This window comes from Trichechus manatus, unplaced genomic scaffold (assembly GCF_000243295.1).
Source record: "Trichechus manatus latirostris isolate Lorelei unplaced genomic scaffold, TriManLat1.0 scaffold00015, whole genome shotgun sequence".
Taxonomy (NCBI): domain Eukaryota; kingdom Metazoa; phylum Chordata; class Mammalia; order Sirenia; family Trichechidae; genus Trichechus; species Trichechus manatus.
In genome coordinates this window covers 9,850,829-9,869,636 of record NW_004443951.1, presented here as the reverse complement: position 1 = coordinate 9,869,636, position 18,808 = coordinate 9,850,829, and the positions used below count along the sequence as shown (strand labels likewise).

The following is an 18,808-nucleotide window of genomic DNA, read 5'->3' as shown; positions in this document are numbered from 1 at the left end:
AGGCAAGTAAATCTTGTCTTTTTTTGTGAGTTAGAATTTTGTTCTACATTTTTCTCCAGCTCTGTCTGGGACCCTCTGTTGTGATCCCTGTCAGAGCAGTCAGTGGTGGTAGCCAGGCATCATCTAGTTGTACTGGACTTAGTTTGGTGGAAGCCGTGGTAGTACTTTTCAACACTTTAAGAGGTCTTTTTGAAGATTTGCCCGATGCAATATGTTATTTGATTTCTTGAGTGCTGCTTCCATAGACATTGATTGTGGACCCAAGTAAAATGAAATCCATGACAATTTTAATCTTTTCTGTGTTTATCATGATGTTGCTTATTGGTCCAGTTGTGAGGATTTTTTATTTTTTTTAGTAAAGCAAAAAGAAAGGTTTTATTTGGCATATATTCAAAGAGGCAGAAGTGGGAAACAGACAAGCATGCTACCAGAGCCATGTCTGCCCAAGTCCAAGAAATATTACAGAACAGACGAGAGTGAGAAAACAAATAACCCAATTAAATAATGGGCAAAGGATATGAACAAGCACTTCACCAAAGAAGACATTCAGGCGGCTAACAGAACCATGAGGAAATGCTCATGATCATTTCGCATTAGAGAAATGCAAATCAAAACTACAATGAGATACCGTATCACCCCAGCAAGGCTAGAATTGATCCAAAAAACACAAAATAATAAATGTTGGAGAGGTTTTGGAGGAACTGGAATACTTATACACTGTTGGTGGGAGTGTAAAATGGTACAACCACTTTGTAAATAGATTTGGCACTTCCTTAAAAAGCTAGAAATATAAGTATGGTAGGATCCATGCTAGAGCCATGTCTGTCCGAGTCTGATGACCATTACAAAGTCGTTAGTATGTATTAACATTACAAATGGGCAAAGCCATTGAAAGCTTCTTCTTTTCACATGTTGACTTGAAACTGCCAAATCATTGTGATTCTACATTTTTAATTGTCTTTCTTAATAATCATTGGTACAGGTTTCAGTAACGACAATCAAGAGAGTCCTCATTGGTCCAACAATTTTACTATTCCCTAAATGGTAACAGAAAAAGATAAGAGTGGAAAGTATGTGGGTCTTTTGTGCTGTGTTTTATGATTTATTTATGTGAAAGTTTCCTTAAAAGATGTTTTCCAAGATTGTCCTAGCTGTTGTTTTTATACCTCAGGGCCCAGTTGGTGTGTCTTTGTGAGTCCTTGCAGGTCCTTGTGAGTCCAGCTCCAGCTGGGTCACATTCTAGGACAGGGAATAATGGCTCCAATATTATCTCCTAAATCATTCCCTCATTTTGATTGGAAATTGGAGATAATATATCAATGATCAATACCTAGACTTAGTTGAGCTCCTAGATGGTGGCCATGGCAGGCTCTTTAAACTCACAGTGCTGGTTTTCCACTGGAAACCATCTGGTTCTTCACCAGGATCTCAAGTAAGAGCTATGTTCTTATCAATCACATTGCTGAAATGGGCAGACTGTGTACATCAGCGTTTTAGCTTGAGGCCCTCTTTTGCCTTTTAAGTGTATAAGACAATAGAAGATAAGTTTTATTATGCCCAATACTATCAGGACAATTGTAAGAATTTTAGTTTTCTTTATGTTGCAGTGTAATCCATACTGAAGGCTATAGTCTTTGATCTTCATCAGTAAGTACTTCAGGTCTTCTTCACTTTCAGCAAGCAAGGTTATGTCATCTGCATATTGCAGATTGTTAATGATTCTTCTACCAATCCTGATGCCAGATTCTTCTTCATATAGTCTAGCTTCTCAGATTATTTGTTTAGCATACACATTGAGTAAGTGTAGTGAAAAGATACAACCCTGATGCACACCTTTCCTGATTTTGAACCATTCAGTATTCCCTTGTTCTGTTCCAACGACTGACTCTTGGTCTATGTACAGGTTCCTCATGAGCACAGTCAAGTGTTTTGGAATTCCCATTCTTTGCAATGTTATCCATAATTTGTTATGATCCACACAGTTGAATGCCTTTGCATAGTCAATAAAACACAGGTAAACATCTTTCTGGTATTCTCTGCTTTCAGCCAAGATCCATCAAACATCAGGAAAGATGTCCCTCTTGTCTTCTGAATCTGGCTTGAATTTCTGGCAGTTCCCTATTGATGTACTGCTGCAAGCATTTTTGAATTATCTTAAGCAAAATTTTACTTGCGTGTGATATTAATGATATTGTTCGATAATTTCCATATTCTGTTGGATCACCTTTCTTTGGAATGGGCACAAATATGGATCTCTTCCAGTTGGTTGGCCAAGCAGCTGTCTTCTAAATTTCTTGGCATAGAGGAGTGAGCATCTCCAGTACTGCATCCATTTATTGAAACATGTCAGTTGGTATTCTGTCGATTCCTGGAGACTTGTTTTATGCCAATGCTTTCAGTGCAGCTTGGACTTCTTTCTTCAGCACCATCAGTTCTTGATCATATGCTACCTCCTAAAAGGGTTGAACATCAGCCAGATCTTTTCGGTATAGTGACTCTGTGTATTCCTTCCATCTTCTTTTGATGCTTCCTGTGTTATTCAATATTTTGCTCATAGAATCCTTCAGTATTGCAACTTGAGGTTTGAATTTTTTCTTCACTTCTTTCAGCTTGAGAAATGCTGAGCGTGTTCTTCCCTTTTGGTGTTCTAACTCCAGATCTTTGCACATTTTGTTACAATACTTTACGTTGTCTTCTTGAGCTGCCCTTTGAAATCTTATGTTCAGTTCTTTTACTTCATCATTTCTTCTATTTGCTTTAGCTACTCTACGTTCAAGAGCAAGTTTCAGAGCCTCTTCTGACATCCTTTTGGTCTTTTCTTTCTTTTCTGTCTTTTTAATGACTATTATGAATTAAACTGTGTCCCCCAAAAATATGTGTCAACTTGACTAGGCCATGATTCCTAGTATTGTGTAGTTGTCCATCATTTTGTGATCTGATGTGATTATCCTGTGTGTTGTAAATCCTAACCTCTATGATGTTAATGAGACAGGATTAGAGGCAGTTACGTTAATGAGGCGGGACTCAATCTAAAGGATTAGGTTGTATCTTCAGTCAATCTCTTTTGAGATATAAATGAGAGAATCGAGTAGAGAGGAGAGGGACCTCAGTACCACCAGGAAAGAAGAACTGGGAGCAGAGTGTATCTTTGGACTTCGGGTCCCTGAGCTGAGGACCTCTTAGACCCAGGGGAAGATTGATACCAAGATACATGGAGATCTTCAAGGAACGCCAGCCCACAGATGTTGAAAGGAGACAAGGACCTTCCCCCAGAGCCGACAGAGACAGAAAGCTTTCCCCTAGAGCTGGTGCCCTAAATTTGGACTTGTAGCTTCCTAAACTGTGAGAGAATAAACTTCTCTTTGTTAAAGCCATTCATAAGTGGTATTTCCATTATAGCAGTGCTAGATAACTAAGACAGTGACCTTTAACTTTCTTCACGTATGATGTCCTTGATGTCATCCCACAACTTGTCTGGTCTTCAGTCATTAATGTTCAGTGTGTCAAATCTGTTCTTGAGATGGTCTCCAAATTCAAGTGGGACATACTTAAGGTTGTATTTTCGTTCTCGTGGACTTGTTTTAATTTTCTTCAGCTTCAGCTTGAACTTGCATATGAGCAATTGATGGTCTGTTCCGCAGTCTGCCCCTGGCCTTGTTCTGACTGATGATATTGAGCTTTTCCATCGTCTCTTTCCAAAGACGTAGTCGATTTAATTCCTGTGTTTTCCATCTGGTGAGGTCCACATGTATAGTTGCTGTTTATGTTGTTGAAAAAAGGTATTTGCAATGAATAAGTTGTTGGTCTTCCAAAATTTTATCATGCAATCTCCAGTGTCATTTCTATCACCAAGGCCATATTTTCCAACTACAGATCCTTCTTTGTTTCCAGCTTTCACATTATGAATGGGAAAAATTGGAGGGAAAAATGGGATAATGGGCACCAAGCAAGTCTAACACCCAGCGGGACAAATTACATTAGTTCTCAAGGCTTGAAAATAATCCTCTGTTCTCCAGGACCATCTAGGCAGTGGCCCTGCCCTCAAACCTCTGGGTGTTGGCCACGGTCTCTGGATTCTGGATGAAGGCCCCTTGGCTTCAGCCCCATCTTCCAGGCCCACTGGGACAGCAGTTCTGCTCCCTAGGTTGTTTTGGGAGGCCCCATGGTCATAGTCCATCTGAGTGGCAATTTCACTCCCTCAGCCCCAGCAGGCTTCATTCTCCTGTCCCTTACGCATGGCAGCTCCACCGCCTCAGCTTTGGGTGGTGCCCCATTCTCTTGGCCAGCTTGAATGGCAGCCCCACACTCTGGAACTGAGTTGGTTGAAACCTAGGAGGCTGTGGCTCTGCTCTTTGATCTCAAGCTGCTCTATGGATGGTCCTTTTATTTTCTTAGAGGACAGCAGATATAACTCCTTTGACCTGTTTCCTGCCTATAGAATTCCAAGAGCTTTCCTTCCTTTCATCCTGTCTCTGTCCCCTTCAGTCTAAGCTGATGGGTTTTCTGCTATGGTAGTTGATTAGATTCATCAGTCACAGGCTTAATTTCTTTTCTTTTTTTTTTTTAAATTGTGCTTTAAGTGAAAGTTTACAGTTCAAGTCAGTTTCTCATACAAAAATTTATACACACATTGCTATGTAATCCTAGCTGCTCTCCCTGTAATGTGACAGTACACTCCTCCTTTCCACCCTGGATTTCTCACGTCCATTCAGCGAGCTCCTGTCCCTTTTTGCCTTCTCATCTTGCCTCTGGACAGGAGCTACCCATTTAGTCTCATGTATGTACTTGAGCTAAGAAGCTCTCTTCACAAGTATCGTTTTATGTCCCATAGTCCAGTCTAATCTTTGTCTGAAGAGTTGGCCTCAGGAATGGTTGCAGTTCTGGGCCAACAGAGAATCTGGGGGCCATGTCTTCTGGTGTCCCTCCAGTCTCAGTCAGACAATCAAGTCTGGTCTTTTTACTAGAATTTGATTTCTGCAGCCCACTTTTCTCCTGCTCCATCAGGGACTCTCTGTTGTGTTCCCTGTCAGGGTGGTGATTGGTGGTAGCCAGGCACCATCTAGTTCTTGTGGTCTCAGGCTGATGGAGTCTCTGGTTTATGTGGCCCTTTGTATCTCTTGGGCTAATATTTTCCTTGTGTCTTTGGTATTCTTCATTCTCCTTTGCTCCAGGTGGGTTGGGACCAACTGATACATCTTAGATGGCTGCTCACTGGCTTTTAAGACCCCAGATGCACAGGCTTAATTTCTTTAACGTAAGTTGTGTAGCCACATCCTTGATGAAAATTCTAGAACATGTGTCCTGAGTTTGTACAACCAAATTTTCCAAGTCTTTAAGTTTTGTTTTCATTTTGTACAATTCTAAGTCCATCTCTTTCCTCTCATGTTTTACTATAAGTGGCAAGAAGAAACCATGCAGCCCCTTTAAGATCTTGGTTAGAAATCTCCTTGGCCAGATATCTAAGTTCATCTCTTACAAGTTCTACCTTCTACCAAACATTTGAACATAATTCAGATAAGTTCCTTGCCACTGCATAAATAACATTGCCCTTCCTTCATTGTCCAATCACATGTTCATCATTTTCTTTTAAAGCCTTTCCAGCAGCACATATAATGTGCACATGTCTAGCAACATTCTGTTGCTGGTACCATATGTATTCTTTAAGACGATAGAGACTTTTCCTATAGCTCTCCTCCCTTCCTTCTGAGCCCTCACCAGAATTGCCTTTGATGACCATAATTCTACCAAGAGTCTCTTCAAGGCAATATAGGCTTTTCGTATTGGGTATCTTAAAACTCTTCCAGCTTCCACTCATTACCCATTTCCAAAACCACTTCCACATTTTAGGTAATTTGTTAGAGTAGCACCCTACTCCCAGTACCAAATTCTGTCTTAGTTATCTAATGCTCCTATAGCAGAAATACCACGAGTGGGTGGCTTAGCAAACAGAAATTTATTTTCTCACAGTTAGAAGGCTAGAAGTCCAAATTTAGAGTGCCGGCACTAGGAGAAGGCTTTCTTTCTCTGTCAGCTCTGGAGAAAGGTTCTCGTCTCTTTCTAGCTTCTATTCCCCCAGGGTGGCATCTATCTTCCCCCATCTCTGCTTACTTGCTTAATCTGCTTTTATATCTCAAAAGAGATTGATTTAAGACACACCCTATACTAATATTACCTCATTTACATAAAAAAGAAAACCCATTTCCAAATGGGATTATAACCACAGGTATAAAGGTTAGGATTTACAACACATATTTTGGGGGGAAACAGTTCAATCCATAACACTGACCTCAGGTAAGCTACTTGATCTCGCTGAACTTCAGTCTCTTCATTTGTGAAATAGAGAATACTTATCAGGTAGAATTATTGGGAGGATTCAAGAAGAAAATCCAGGAGAAGTGCTTAACACAGTACCTGGTGGTGAAGATTAGGCGGGTGATAGCCATTATCATTATTCAGTCTGTTGTTGCACACTTCCATTGACAGGAGGCTCGCTGAGGTTCTGTTTTTGAACACCTCTGATGTTAGAAAGTTCTTCCTCTTGTTGAACTAAAATCTGCAGATTATATGATATGTGGTTGAGTACAAGGGTTTTAGAGTCACACTGCTTGGATTGGAGTCCTGAGTCCATCACTTACAATCCAGAGAAGTTTGGGAAGTTACTTAACCTTTTGCTTAAGCTTCAGATTCTTCATCTATAAAATAAGTATAATAGTAGTGTCTATCCCATAAGTGAAGATTAAGTAAGAATGCATGTAAATTATGTCTGGCATATAGAAAGCATTCAATATTACCATCATCATCACAATCCTTATCATTATTATTTATCCTTTTTATTTCCCTTCATTGATCCTAGCACTGTCCTCTGGAACAATACGGAATGAGCTGTCTTCAGACATTTGAAAATAGTTTTGATGTCCTGAAGATGTCTTCCTTAATTTATTTGTTCAGCAAATAGTAGCGTACAGCCTACTAGGTCTTAAGCAAGCATTAAACACTTTAGATGCCGAGGAGAATGCTATGTCAGGGCTCCACACACTCCTGGTAACTCCATCCCTTCCCCAGCTCCACCTGGCCATCAGCTGGAGGGAGTAAGGACAGATCCCCAGAGCTCTTTGTGTTTACGGCAAGATGACACCCACCTTTTCTCCCCCCTCCCACACTCACCTTTTTTTTAATGGGTTGCATTTATACCTTTGCCTATCCCTTTATATTTAGCCTTGTTGAATCACTTCCTTTTAGATGTTTCTCTTGTGTACTGCATAGAGTTGATTATTGCTTTGTGAGCCAATCTGTAAATTTTATTCTTTTAATTGCATTCTTAAGCAGTTGTTGCCACCGATATATTTGGTCTCAGCTCTGTCAAGTTATTTTACTGTATGTATTTTATTTACTGTGTTTCCTTCACTGTGTGGTCTCTTTTCTTTGTTCTTTTGTTTTTCTTTTAATTTTTTGTTATTATTGTTGTTTGAAGAGAAAACATTTTTTTCATATTGAATTGACTGCAGCTCATGGAGAGTCAGCTCCAACTCATAGTGACTCCATATGTGTCAGAGTAGAACTGTGCTCCATAGAGTTTTCAATGGCTGATTTTTTGGAGGTAGATCGCCAGGCTCTTCTCTCGAGAACTTTCACCTTTTCGGTTAGCAGCCAAGTGTGTTAACTGTTTGCACCACCCAAGGACTTCTTTTGTATTTAGGAAGGTTTACATTTTAATTTATGCTGGATAATTTTAAAATCTAAACCGTTTGGGGGTTTAATTCTACTGTTTGTTGTTTCTGATGACTCTTGCTCAAGGAGACTTGTTTCCTATTAAGTTTTGTGGTTATTTTTGTTACCTGTTACAATTTTCTAATAACTTTTCTATTGTAGTATAAAACAGAAGTGATCAAATCATAAGTGTACTGCTTAAGAAATTCTCACAAAGTGAAATGCTTGTGTGTTATTACTACCCTTTCAAGAAATACAACATTACCAGCATCCCAGAAACCCCCATCTTCCTAGAGTACTCACTCTTCTGACTTCTAAAACCATGGATTAATTTTGAAGTTTATATAAATGCGGTCTTAACAATATGTACTCTTTTGTGTCTAACTTTTTTCTCTCAACCTTGTATTTATGAGATTCATCCATGAAGTTGCCTGTAGCAGTGGATTGTTCACTGTTGTTGTTTTATTGTATCCCTTTGTATGCACATATAGCAATTTATTTGTTCTATTCAGGATAGACAATTGGATTGTTTCCAGTTTTGGGCATTACAGCAACACAGCTATAAACATTCTTGTAAATGGATTTTTGGTGCTTTTATGTACATACTTCTGTTTAATTGCTGGGTCATAAGGTATATGTATATTTTCCCCTTAGTCAGTATAAAAATGAGGTGGCTGGGGCGTTATCTGACCTCCTCCAACTTCACAAGGAGGAAGGAGAATCAAGATCAACAGCCCAAGGCTGATTTCTATGAGGTGGAGGTCCGACATGCCTCCTCTCTCCGCCATCTTTACCTATTCTGACACCAACCGCCCCTCCCATGGCATTCTCTACTTCTGTGCTGAGTTCGATAATTCATTTCAACGGCCACACAGAACTCACAAACCGTACTCACAATTATAAGGTTTATTAGGGAAATAACAGGTTACAATTCAGGTTCAGGAACACTCAGGATACCTTGCTTCCATCAGGATAGCCTCTTCTCAGCCATGCCAGGCATGCCTCTCTCTGGCCCCGAGACCTCTGCACCATCAGGCAAGTGTTAGAAAGCTCTTTCATCTCTGCCGATAAGTCCCTAGAGGCACCCCACTCTGCCAGTAAGTGTTCTAGCCTCATGGGTTGGCAAACCCAGCTCCACCAAGTGCCCTGAGGCACCCTACTCTACCAGCAAGCCTCTTGCCTGAAGGCACTCAACTTTCTCGCTCTGTGGGCCAGGAAGGCCACCATGCCATCTCCTGCCAGTCTCCTGGTTCTGCTGCCTCTCTTGCTGCTGTTTCTCTGCCTCTGCTTGTCACCATCTTGCCTTCTTCGGTGTTACAGCTCTCTGTTTCCTGGGTCTAGGAAGGTCTCAGTGCAGGGATCCCAGGTCCAAGGGGATGCACCTCGCTCCTGCCTCTTCTTCCTTGATGGTGGTGAGATCCTCTCTTCCTGCCTCTGCCAGCTCATTTTAAGCCTAGCAGGATGGCAAAACTTACCAATCCCTTCATTAGGGTTCGGTAGATCTTATTTGTCTGGTCCCACCCCTACACAGTTGTCATGAACTTTATTTGCATTAGCAATTTATCCAATCCCCTTGATGGACCACAATTACCTTATTTGTATAATCCCACCCAATTGCTTGGGTGGGAGTTATAAGACCATGGCAAGAAAAGCCATATAAAAGTGATCCATTGCACCACAGTCAGTACTGCCAAACGGTTTGCCAAAGTGATTGTGCCAGTTTATATTCTTACCCACAGTGTATGAGAATTCCGATTGTTCTGCAACCTCACCAACGTATTTTGGTGTTTTTGTTTCGTTTTGTTTCATTTTAGCCATTCTGGTGGGTGTGTAATGATTCTATATTTTAATTTTCTTTTCACCGATGACTAATGAGCTTGGATACCATTTCATATGTTTACTGGCCATTCTTTTGTGAAGTGAGAATTCAAGTCTTTTGCCCATTTTTTCTGTTGAGTTGTCTGTCTTTTTCTAAATGATGTGTAAAAGTTCTTTCTGTATTCGGATATGAGTTCTTTATTGAATACAGTGTATATGTATCACATGTATCCTCTTCCACTCTGTGACTCATCTTTTCACCCTCTTAATGGTAAACAAGTTCTTAATATTAATGTAGTCCAATTATCACTGTGGTTAGTGCTTTTGGGTCTTATTTAAGATACCTTTGCCTGCCCTCCAGTCATGAAGATATTTTCTATGTTATCTTCTAGAAACATTTTTGTTTTCCCTGTCCCATTTAGAGCTATAATCCATTTTAATTGGTTTTTATGTATAGTGAGTGAATAAGGATACCAAAAATGATATCTAGTTGACCCAGCACTGTTAATTGAAAAGATTATTCATTTCCCACTGTTCTTCAGTGTCACCTTTGAATAAATCAAGTATCCATACGTGTGCGGGTCTGTTTCTAAACTCTGTTCTATTGGTCTATTTGTCTTTCTATGGATACTACACAGTCTTAATTATTGTAGGTTTATAATAAGTCTTGATATCTGGTATAATAAATTCTCCAACTTTGTTTTTTCTTCAAGTTTCTTTTGGCTATTTTTGGTTCGTTGTATTTTCATAAATTTTAGAATCAGCTTGTTAATTTATCTTAAAAAATCTTTAGATCTTTCTGCCAGGGATTACATTGAATCTGAAGAAAAATTTGAAAGCTATTTTCTCACTGGACATAGAATTCTATGTTGTCAGGTGTTTTCTTTCAGCATTTTGAAGATCTCATTTCATTTCTTACGTTATCTACTATTTCTGTTGGGAAGTCAGCTATAAGTCTTATTAAAGCTCTTTTAAAAGTAATATATATATCCTGCTTGGTGTTCATAGTGCTTATTGAATTTGTGGCTTGATTATTTTCATCAGTTTTGAAAAATTTTCAGCCATTATCTTTTTGAATATTTTTTTGCCTCATTTTTTCTCTCATAATTCTGGGTCTCTAATTACATGTATAAAGAAAACAGAAATCCTCACAGCTGAACCAATGAGCAACATCATGATAAATGGAGAAAAGATTGAAGTTGTAAAGGATTTCATTTTACTTGGATCCACAATCAACATCCATGGAAGCAACAGTCAAGAAATCAAGTGATGCATAGCACTGGGCAAATCTACTGCAAAAGACCTCTTTAAAATGTTAAAAAGCAAAGATGTCACTTTGAAGACTAAGGTGTGCCTGACCCAAGCCATTGTATTTTCAATTGCTTCATAATGCATGCAAAAGCTGGACAATGAAGAAGACCAAAGAAGAATTGGTGCAATTGAATTATGAAATTATGGTGTTGGCGAAGAATATTGAATATACCATGAAAATATTGAATATACCAGAAAAATGAACAAATCTGTCTTGGAAGAAGCACAGCCAGAATGCTTTTTAGAGTCAAGGATGGCGAGACTTTATCTCACGTACTTTGGACATGTTATTAGGAGGGACCAGTCCCTAGCGAAGGACATCATACTTGGTAATATAGAGGGTCAGCAAAAGAGAAGACCCTCAATGAGATGAATTGACACAGTGGCTGCAACAGTGGACTCAAACATAGCAACGATTGTGAGGATGGTGCGGGACTGAGCAGTATTTTGTTCTGTTGTACGTAAGGTTGCTATGAGTAGGATCCCACTGGATGGCACCTAACAGCAACAATTACATGTATATTAGTTTTTTTTCACTATGTTACGTATATATTTTATACCCTATTCTGCATTTTCTACCCCTTTTTCTCTCATATTCAATCTGAATATTTTCTTTTGTCACCAATCTTCTTCACCAATCTTCTTCAGCTGTGTCTAATATGCTGTTAAATACATCTCTTGAGTTCTTAGTGTCAGTTATTCTATTTTCCAGCTTCAGGATTTCATCTGATTTTTAATAATCATTTTGTCTTCTTATCTAATTTCTTGAACATATTAACCATGATTGTTTCAATCACTATGTTTGGTAATTCCAATATCTGAATCTCCTATGGATCTGTTTCTATTGTCTATTTTTTCCTCTTAGGTTTTGGTCATTTGGTTTCGTCTCAGGAGACAAAATAATATTTTTATTGAATACTAGACATTGTGTAAGAAAATTGTAAAGATAATCTAAGGCTCTGAATGGTCTTATCTTCCTCTAGAAAGGATTTTATTTTGCTGTTGGCAGATAACATCAGGACATGTCATCTTAATTCAGTCAGAAGTTAGTCTAATTCAAGTTTACATTTTGTGAGTCCTGTTCTACTTCTAGCTTACCTTTACATGTAGGGTATTAAATTTCTGGGGTCCAACTCAAGGCATAAGATGTTTGTTTACTAGGACTCCTTGCTCCTTGGTGTGGACTCTGAACTCTGGTTTTTGTCCCCTAACCCCATAAGACTTCTGGAAATCCCACTCAATTTCTCAGCCTCTCAGCTATCACCTGTTGCCATCGAGTCAATTCTGACTCATAATGACCCTATAGGACAGAGTAGAACTCCCCCATAGGGTTTCCGAGGAGAGGCTGGTGGATTCGGACTGCTGACCTTTTGGTTAGCAGCCAAGCTCTTAACTACTACACCATCAGGGCTCCTCAGCTATCACAATAGAGCTGAATTTCTCTGGCTCACCTCCCTGTACTTTTTCTCTCTGGGGTTTTAGCCCCTCAAGTTCTTGCTGTCTTGGAAGATTGCTGATGATTTCAAACAGATTTTTAAAAAAATATTTTGTCAAGCATATCTAGTTCTCAACAGGGGGGTTGGTCGGCAACAAGCTATTCTGCCTTTATTAGAAGTAGAAAAACCTGATTTTGTTTATTGTCAGCTTTTGATCATGCCTAGTTAGTTATAAGATCCCTGGTTTGAGGACTGATGTGCATTTGCTTCTCCATGCTTGGGGGATCTATCAGTACAGGACCATTAATCACTTAATATGGGATTTTCTGGATCATGCAGGTGATATGATTTTGAACCCCATGTATAAGTGGTGACAAATTCTCAGGGGAGACTTCTTTCTTTTTTTCTTTTTGCCCAGAGTTAAAGCCAAAATGGACAGGTTCTCTTGTCATCTTCCTTTGTGGGCTGAATCTATGGATTTCTTTCAGTCGGTTGGCCAGGTAGCTGTCTTCCAAATTTCTTGGCATAGATGAGTGAGCACTTCCAGCGCTGCATCTGTTTGTTGAAACATCTCAATTGATATTCCGTCATTTCCTGGAAGCTTGTTTTCCACCAGTGCGTTCAGTGCAGCTTGGACTTCTTTCCTCAGTACCATCAGTTCTTGATCATATGCTACCTCTTGAAATGGTTGAACGTCGACCAATTCTTTTTGGTATAATGACTGTGTATTCCTTCCATCTTCTTTTGATGCTTCCTGTGTCGTTCAGTATTTTTCCCATAGAATCCTTCACTACTGCAACTTGAGGCTTGAATTTTTTTCTTCAGTTCTTTCAGCTTGAGAAAATGCCCAGCGTGTTCTTCCTTTTTGGTTTTCTATCTTCAGCATGTAGCCCTTTGAGGATTTTGGCTTTGTTATGAGTTTCCATTCCAATTCCTAACCTTATGTGGGCCCACGACCCTGTCTCCTGTCCCCTAAGGCTTTGAGTAACTAGGGATAGGTTTCAACTCCTGCATCCTTCCCTGGATTTATGTTCCTGCCTTTTTGTTGATTTCTGAAGATTTTTCTGATATTCTACGAGCTATGCGTTAAAAGTATTTTTTGCTGCTGGTATTTTTTAAAAATTTTTTTTACTGTACTTCAGGTGAAGGCTTACAGAACAAATAGTTTCTCATGAAACAGAAGTACACATGTTGTTTTATGACATTGGTTAACAACCCCACAACATATCAACCCTCTAACTTCTCAACCTCTTTTTGTGTTTAAAGGTATTTTTAAAAAATATTTTATCCAGCCTCTTTAGGTATTTTGTATTGCAAGAGTTTTTAGGGTATCTAGTTTACTATATTGCTGGAAATAGAAGATATCCATTTCTTCTACTATGTGGTTTCTAGAACATCCCAGTGGCTCTTCCTTTGGTATCTCCATTTAGTTAATGTCTGTTTTCCCTGTGAAGGCCAGCCCCATTGCAGTTCTTGAGATATGACCTGACCAGCCCAGAGTACAAGGTGATCATTATTTCCCTTATTCTGTGTGCATTGTGTTAACTCATGCAGCCTAGGAATACATCAGAGTATTGAACATTGGGTCACTCTTAATTTACTCAGAGTTTGTGCTTAACTAAACATATCTTTTCTATAGATGTTTTTACTTTTTTGAAATGTAAGTATAGGACTATTTTTTAATGTTTTGTCTATTTGTCCCTAATGCCTAGCACAGCGTAGGCTCTTAGTAAATGAATTAATGACATTTCTTCCTTTAAAACTTTTCCATATTAAATCTGACTTACTGTTTCAACTTAAGATAATTTTGAATCCTGATCCTGTTATTCAGTATATTAACTTATTGTCATTGTATCATCTGTAAATTAGATATCTTCATTCAAAATAGCTAAGGGCAGAAGCCTGAAACACTAAAGACTTCTTTGTAGATAGATATTAGTTATTTAATTAAAGTTTTTTGTTTTTTGATCAACCATGAATTGTACCTAAATATACTATTTTCCCGCTCATTATTTCTCAGTTGTCCAACAGGTTAAAATTAGAAGCATTGTCAGGTACTCTGCAGTGGAGGAATAGGCAAAGGCAGCACTCCACAAAACCTCCAAGTCCAGGGGCCTAAAACAGCCCAGGCCTAAGGAGGAGGAGCCTGTAGGGAGCTCTAATCCTTTCCCTTTAACACCCCTGGGCAGGTGTTGGTAGATGCGCCCTGTACCACAGACCGCCACTCCCTTCACGAGGAGGAGAACAACATCTTTCAACGGTCAAGGAAGAAGGAGCGTCAGACGTTGCCTCTGCTGCAGGTGCAGCTTCTTGCGTGAGTGATAGATTTACAAAAACTCAGAACTTTGTGCCAGAGTGCTCTAGGGGTCTGGTCACTGAGGGGCTGGGGAACTGGAAGCTGCTGACAAGACCATCACCCACAGGGGAGTCTTCTGGCTAGGCATCTGCCTGAAGGAGACAGACATTGTGGGATGTTTCTTCTCCGGAATTTAAAAATCCTATCTGGTAGGGTATACATAGCAGGGTGGGCTACAGGAGTTCACTTGTACTGTCTTACCCTATGCTACTCTCAGTACCAGTGAGCAGCACATGTTTGAAAAATAGCTACTGAAGTCGAGGCTCTGCAGGGCTGGGGTAAGTGCTCAGTCCGCAGCCAGTATCTGGGTTTGGTCCATAACTGGAATCAGAGCCCTGGGAATAGTTTCAAGAAGGCGTCCTGGAGGAGAGCCTTTGGAGTAATGTTGGGTTGTTCTCTGTCTTGAGAATGACTTTTGAGGGAGTGTCATTGTGAAAGAGACTTCAGATGCTGTCTGACTTAGCTACCTACCCATGGTAAACGCCCATCTCCATGCATCCAGCTCTCTCTGTTGCCTTTCCACTGCTGGGAAGCTCACTAGTCACTGCCTCTCTCTCTCTCTGGTTTCAGGGCTGGACTCCTTGCCACCAAACCAGGAGGCTACGCTGTCTATTCTACCTGTTCACTCTCACACTTACAGAATGAATATGTGGTGCAAGGCACCATCGAACTCCTGGCCAATCAATATAGCATTGAAGTACAGGTTGAAGACCTAACTCACTTCCGAAAGCTCTTCATGGGCACATTCTTTTTTTTCCCATCCTGCCAGGTGGGGGAGCTGGTAATCCCAAACCTCATGGCCAATTTTGGGCCTATGTACTTTTGCAAATTGCGTAGGCTGACATAGCATCACCTTGTCCCTAAGGCACTGGTGTAGGAAAACAAAGGGTATACTCTGTTGGAGGGTACCGGAAACTGAAACCAGTGGCAGAGATGTACTCTGGGTCCTGTCTGTGTCCTGTTCAAATTTTTCTGCAGACAGTTTTCAGCAGAGGAAGTAGGAGTTTTTCTGTCCTGCTTTCTAGTTATGGACCATCAGCAGGTTTCTAACCCATTTATGCCCTACTCCTTACCTGTCTCCACGCCTTTGCTAAAGGTTCCTGCCCCATTGGGGGCTTAGGAGGAGGAGCCAATGAGCCTGGCCACAAATGAAGCTGGAAACTTGGGAAGAAGCATTTCGTCAGTAAAATTGTTGAAGCTCTATAGACCTGGTACTATAGTTGGAGGCCTCATGTCAATCCAAGTACTGTTGGTTCCATTTGTACCAGCAGCTGCTGCTTAGCACAAGCTCCTAGGATTAGCTGCCCAAATCCCAGAACCTCAGGCTCGTTACAGGCCTCTGGTTACAGAGCCTCCCTCACACTTGGTGTATTCCACCTGACCAGCCTTGAGCAGTCTATAGGCCCAAACAAGCCTACCTAGTTTCTCCATATGGCCCATGATCTAATTTAAGGAACAAGTAACTAAAAATGTTAAGCCCGTGTATAATAATCTACTTACTTACTCACACTGAGAAAGCTCCGCTGAGCTGAATAATTCCACCAGTTCTTCCTGCTGTCACCACCACTGCTGCCAAATGTGACTGAGAAAGCTGCTCCTGCCGCAGGGCTGCCGTACTCTTTTGTGTGTTTCCTCCTTTGTTCATTCATCTGGCAAGTATTCCTTAGCTCCTGCTGTTTGACAAGTAGCTAGAATACTGCTGGAGATGCAGCAATTGAGATTGCAGGAGATAATCAGGCCTCCTCATTCTTCGGAACAGCAGATTGCATCCTCCTGCTTTCTGAACACCTTGGAATCTCCAAATGTCTTTGGTTTTGTTTTGTTATATATTTACATATACATATATATATGGTTTTTTTTTTTTTTGGTTCCTGGTCTGTGACTGAACTCTAGTGCCAGTACTTTGGCCACCCTCAAATCCTTCAGAACTTTTACCTCCGCGTCATGGGGCCTCACCTCACACAGTGTGTGTTCAGGGACAACATTACATCATTTACTGACTGTATGCTAGTTATGTTGTTTTTGTAATTTTAGCCAAAAAAAGGTAATCCTTTAGTGGCAGGGATATTAAAAAATACTGTGGTCACTTGCGGATACTGCTTTTTTATTTTAAAAAAATCTTTTGTTTTTAAACTGGCGCTTGTGCATAATTTTAGAATACTTGATGTTTTCCTGGCTCTTTCTATTTCTCTTATCCCTCTTCTTCCTCTTTCTGCTACTCCCTTTGTCCTTTATGCCTTTCCTGCTAATTTTGTTTGGGTATTAGAGGTGTCAGCTGAGAAGTACTTTAGATGAGGTTAAGCTTTCTCCTTTCTTGGGATTTGCATTTTAACTAAGGGCCCTGGAAGACCTTCCAGACTTGAGGTCAAGTGAAGCCAGGAGCCCCAGGGAGCGTGGTTATTGCTCTGAATAGGACCCTAACCAGCCTGCATGTATGGCAGGTGATCCCTGTGCTGGGTATTTGCTGAGACTGGGAGGCCTGAGATACCTGTGCTTTTGCCCTTGGCTTCCTAGGTGTCCAGCCTGTGCTAGTAGAATGCTAAGCAGTGGTAATTCAAGAGGAGAGAGTCTCCTGCCCCTGGACTCTCAGTCTAACTGGGGATAGACAAACCCAGATTAGAAAATCAGGGAACTACTTTGGAAAACTCTTTGAATCATCTCCTGTAATTGAACATTCACCTACCCAACAACCCAGTCATTCTAACACTAGGGATAAATCCAAGAGAAACTCATACATGTACAAGAATGTTTGTAGTAGCCCTGTTCACAAGAGCAAAAACCTGGAAACAATCCAAATGCCCATCAGCAAGAGAGTGGATGAATAAACTGGAGTATTCCCACAATGAAATATTATACAGCTATCAAAACAAATGAACTATACTGATATATAACAGTATGGATGAATCTTAGCAATAAAACATTAAGTGAAAAAAGTAAGTCCCAAAAGATTAAATGTAGCATGATGCCTGTTATGGATCAAATTGTCCCCTAAAAATATGTGGTGTAAATCCTAACCCCTATACCTATGGATGTAATCCCACTTGGGAATAGAGTTTTCTTCATTGTGTTAATGAGACCATATCAGTATAGGGTGTATTTTAAACAAATCATTTTTGAGATATAGCAAGAGCAGATTAGGCACAGAAGCAAAGAAGCCCCAAGGCGGAAGGTAGATGACATGTCCAACACATGAAGATCACCAAGGCACGGAAGCTAAAAAGAGACAAGGACTTTGCTTCAGAGCCGACAAAAAGAGAAAGCCTTCCCCTAGAACCAGTGCCCTGAATTTGGACTTCTAGCCTCGTAACTGAGAAAATAAATTTGTTTGTTAAAGCCACCTACTTGTGGTGTTTCTATTATAGCAGCACTAAGAAACTAAGACAATGCCCTTTCTTAAAGTTTTTTTTCCTCTTTTTATTCATTATTATTTACATATACAGCCTCTCCTCATTTATCAACATGGTTAGGTTCCAAAGACCAGGCCATTATGTGAAAATTGGCATTATGCAAAAATGGAGGATGACTACATCGTTACACAGCTGCCAGATTACATCATTACATAACTGCCAAACCATTGCGATCATAGCCCAGCCAAGTTGACACATAACCTTAACCACCAGCCAGCATTACTGTCGCCTCACACCTTGACATTCATTACTGCCAGATGTGTGTCGTTAATGAGCAAAATAGTTCGATAGTAGATTTTTATTATTGTCGTAAATGTGAAATGTTGGATAACGAGATAGTCGATAAGTGAGGAGAAGGTGTAATAAAATTCACCAATTTTGAGTGTACAGTTTGATGAATTTTGATAATTATAATAGTATAACCACGATCACCTTTAAGATGTAGAATAATTCTATAATTCTGTCGCCATGTGAGGAAACCCAGGTTAGTCTACTGGAGACATGTGAAGGATGCCATCTTAAATCTTCTAACTTCAGTTGAATAGTCAATGACCCAAGCTGCATAAGCGACCCCAGGCAAGACCAGCCCAAATTGCTGACCCCAGAATCATGAGCAAATAAATTGGCTATTGTTTTAAGCCACTATGTTTTGGGAGTGGTTTGTTGCACAGCAGTAAATGACTGACAAATGTTAAAAACCCAAATATGACACATTCACCTGCCTGCAATCCTTAGTTCTCTGCATTGTCTGCAGGATCAAGTCCAGATTCTTC

The 18,808-nt window shown here is 40.2% G+C and overlaps 1 protein-coding gene across 1 annotated transcript in view; it reads left to right on the top strand.

The window, feature by feature from the left end:
* The window catches only part of NSUN4 (NOP2/Sun RNA methyltransferase 4), a 52,439-nt gene extending 34,563 nt beyond the window's left edge, over window positions 1-17,876 (top strand). Inside the window, exons 5-6 of the mRNA XM_004371785.3 lie at window positions 14,462-14,586; window positions 15,199-17,876. Coding sequence (XP_004371842.2) covers window positions 14,462-14,586; window positions 15,199-15,475 — 402 coding nt within the window. The 3' untranslated portion in view covers window positions 15,476-17,876. The remainder of the gene's footprint in view (window positions 1-14,461; window positions 14,587-15,198) is intronic.
* The last annotated feature ends 932 nt before the right edge of the window (window positions 17,877-18,808 follow it).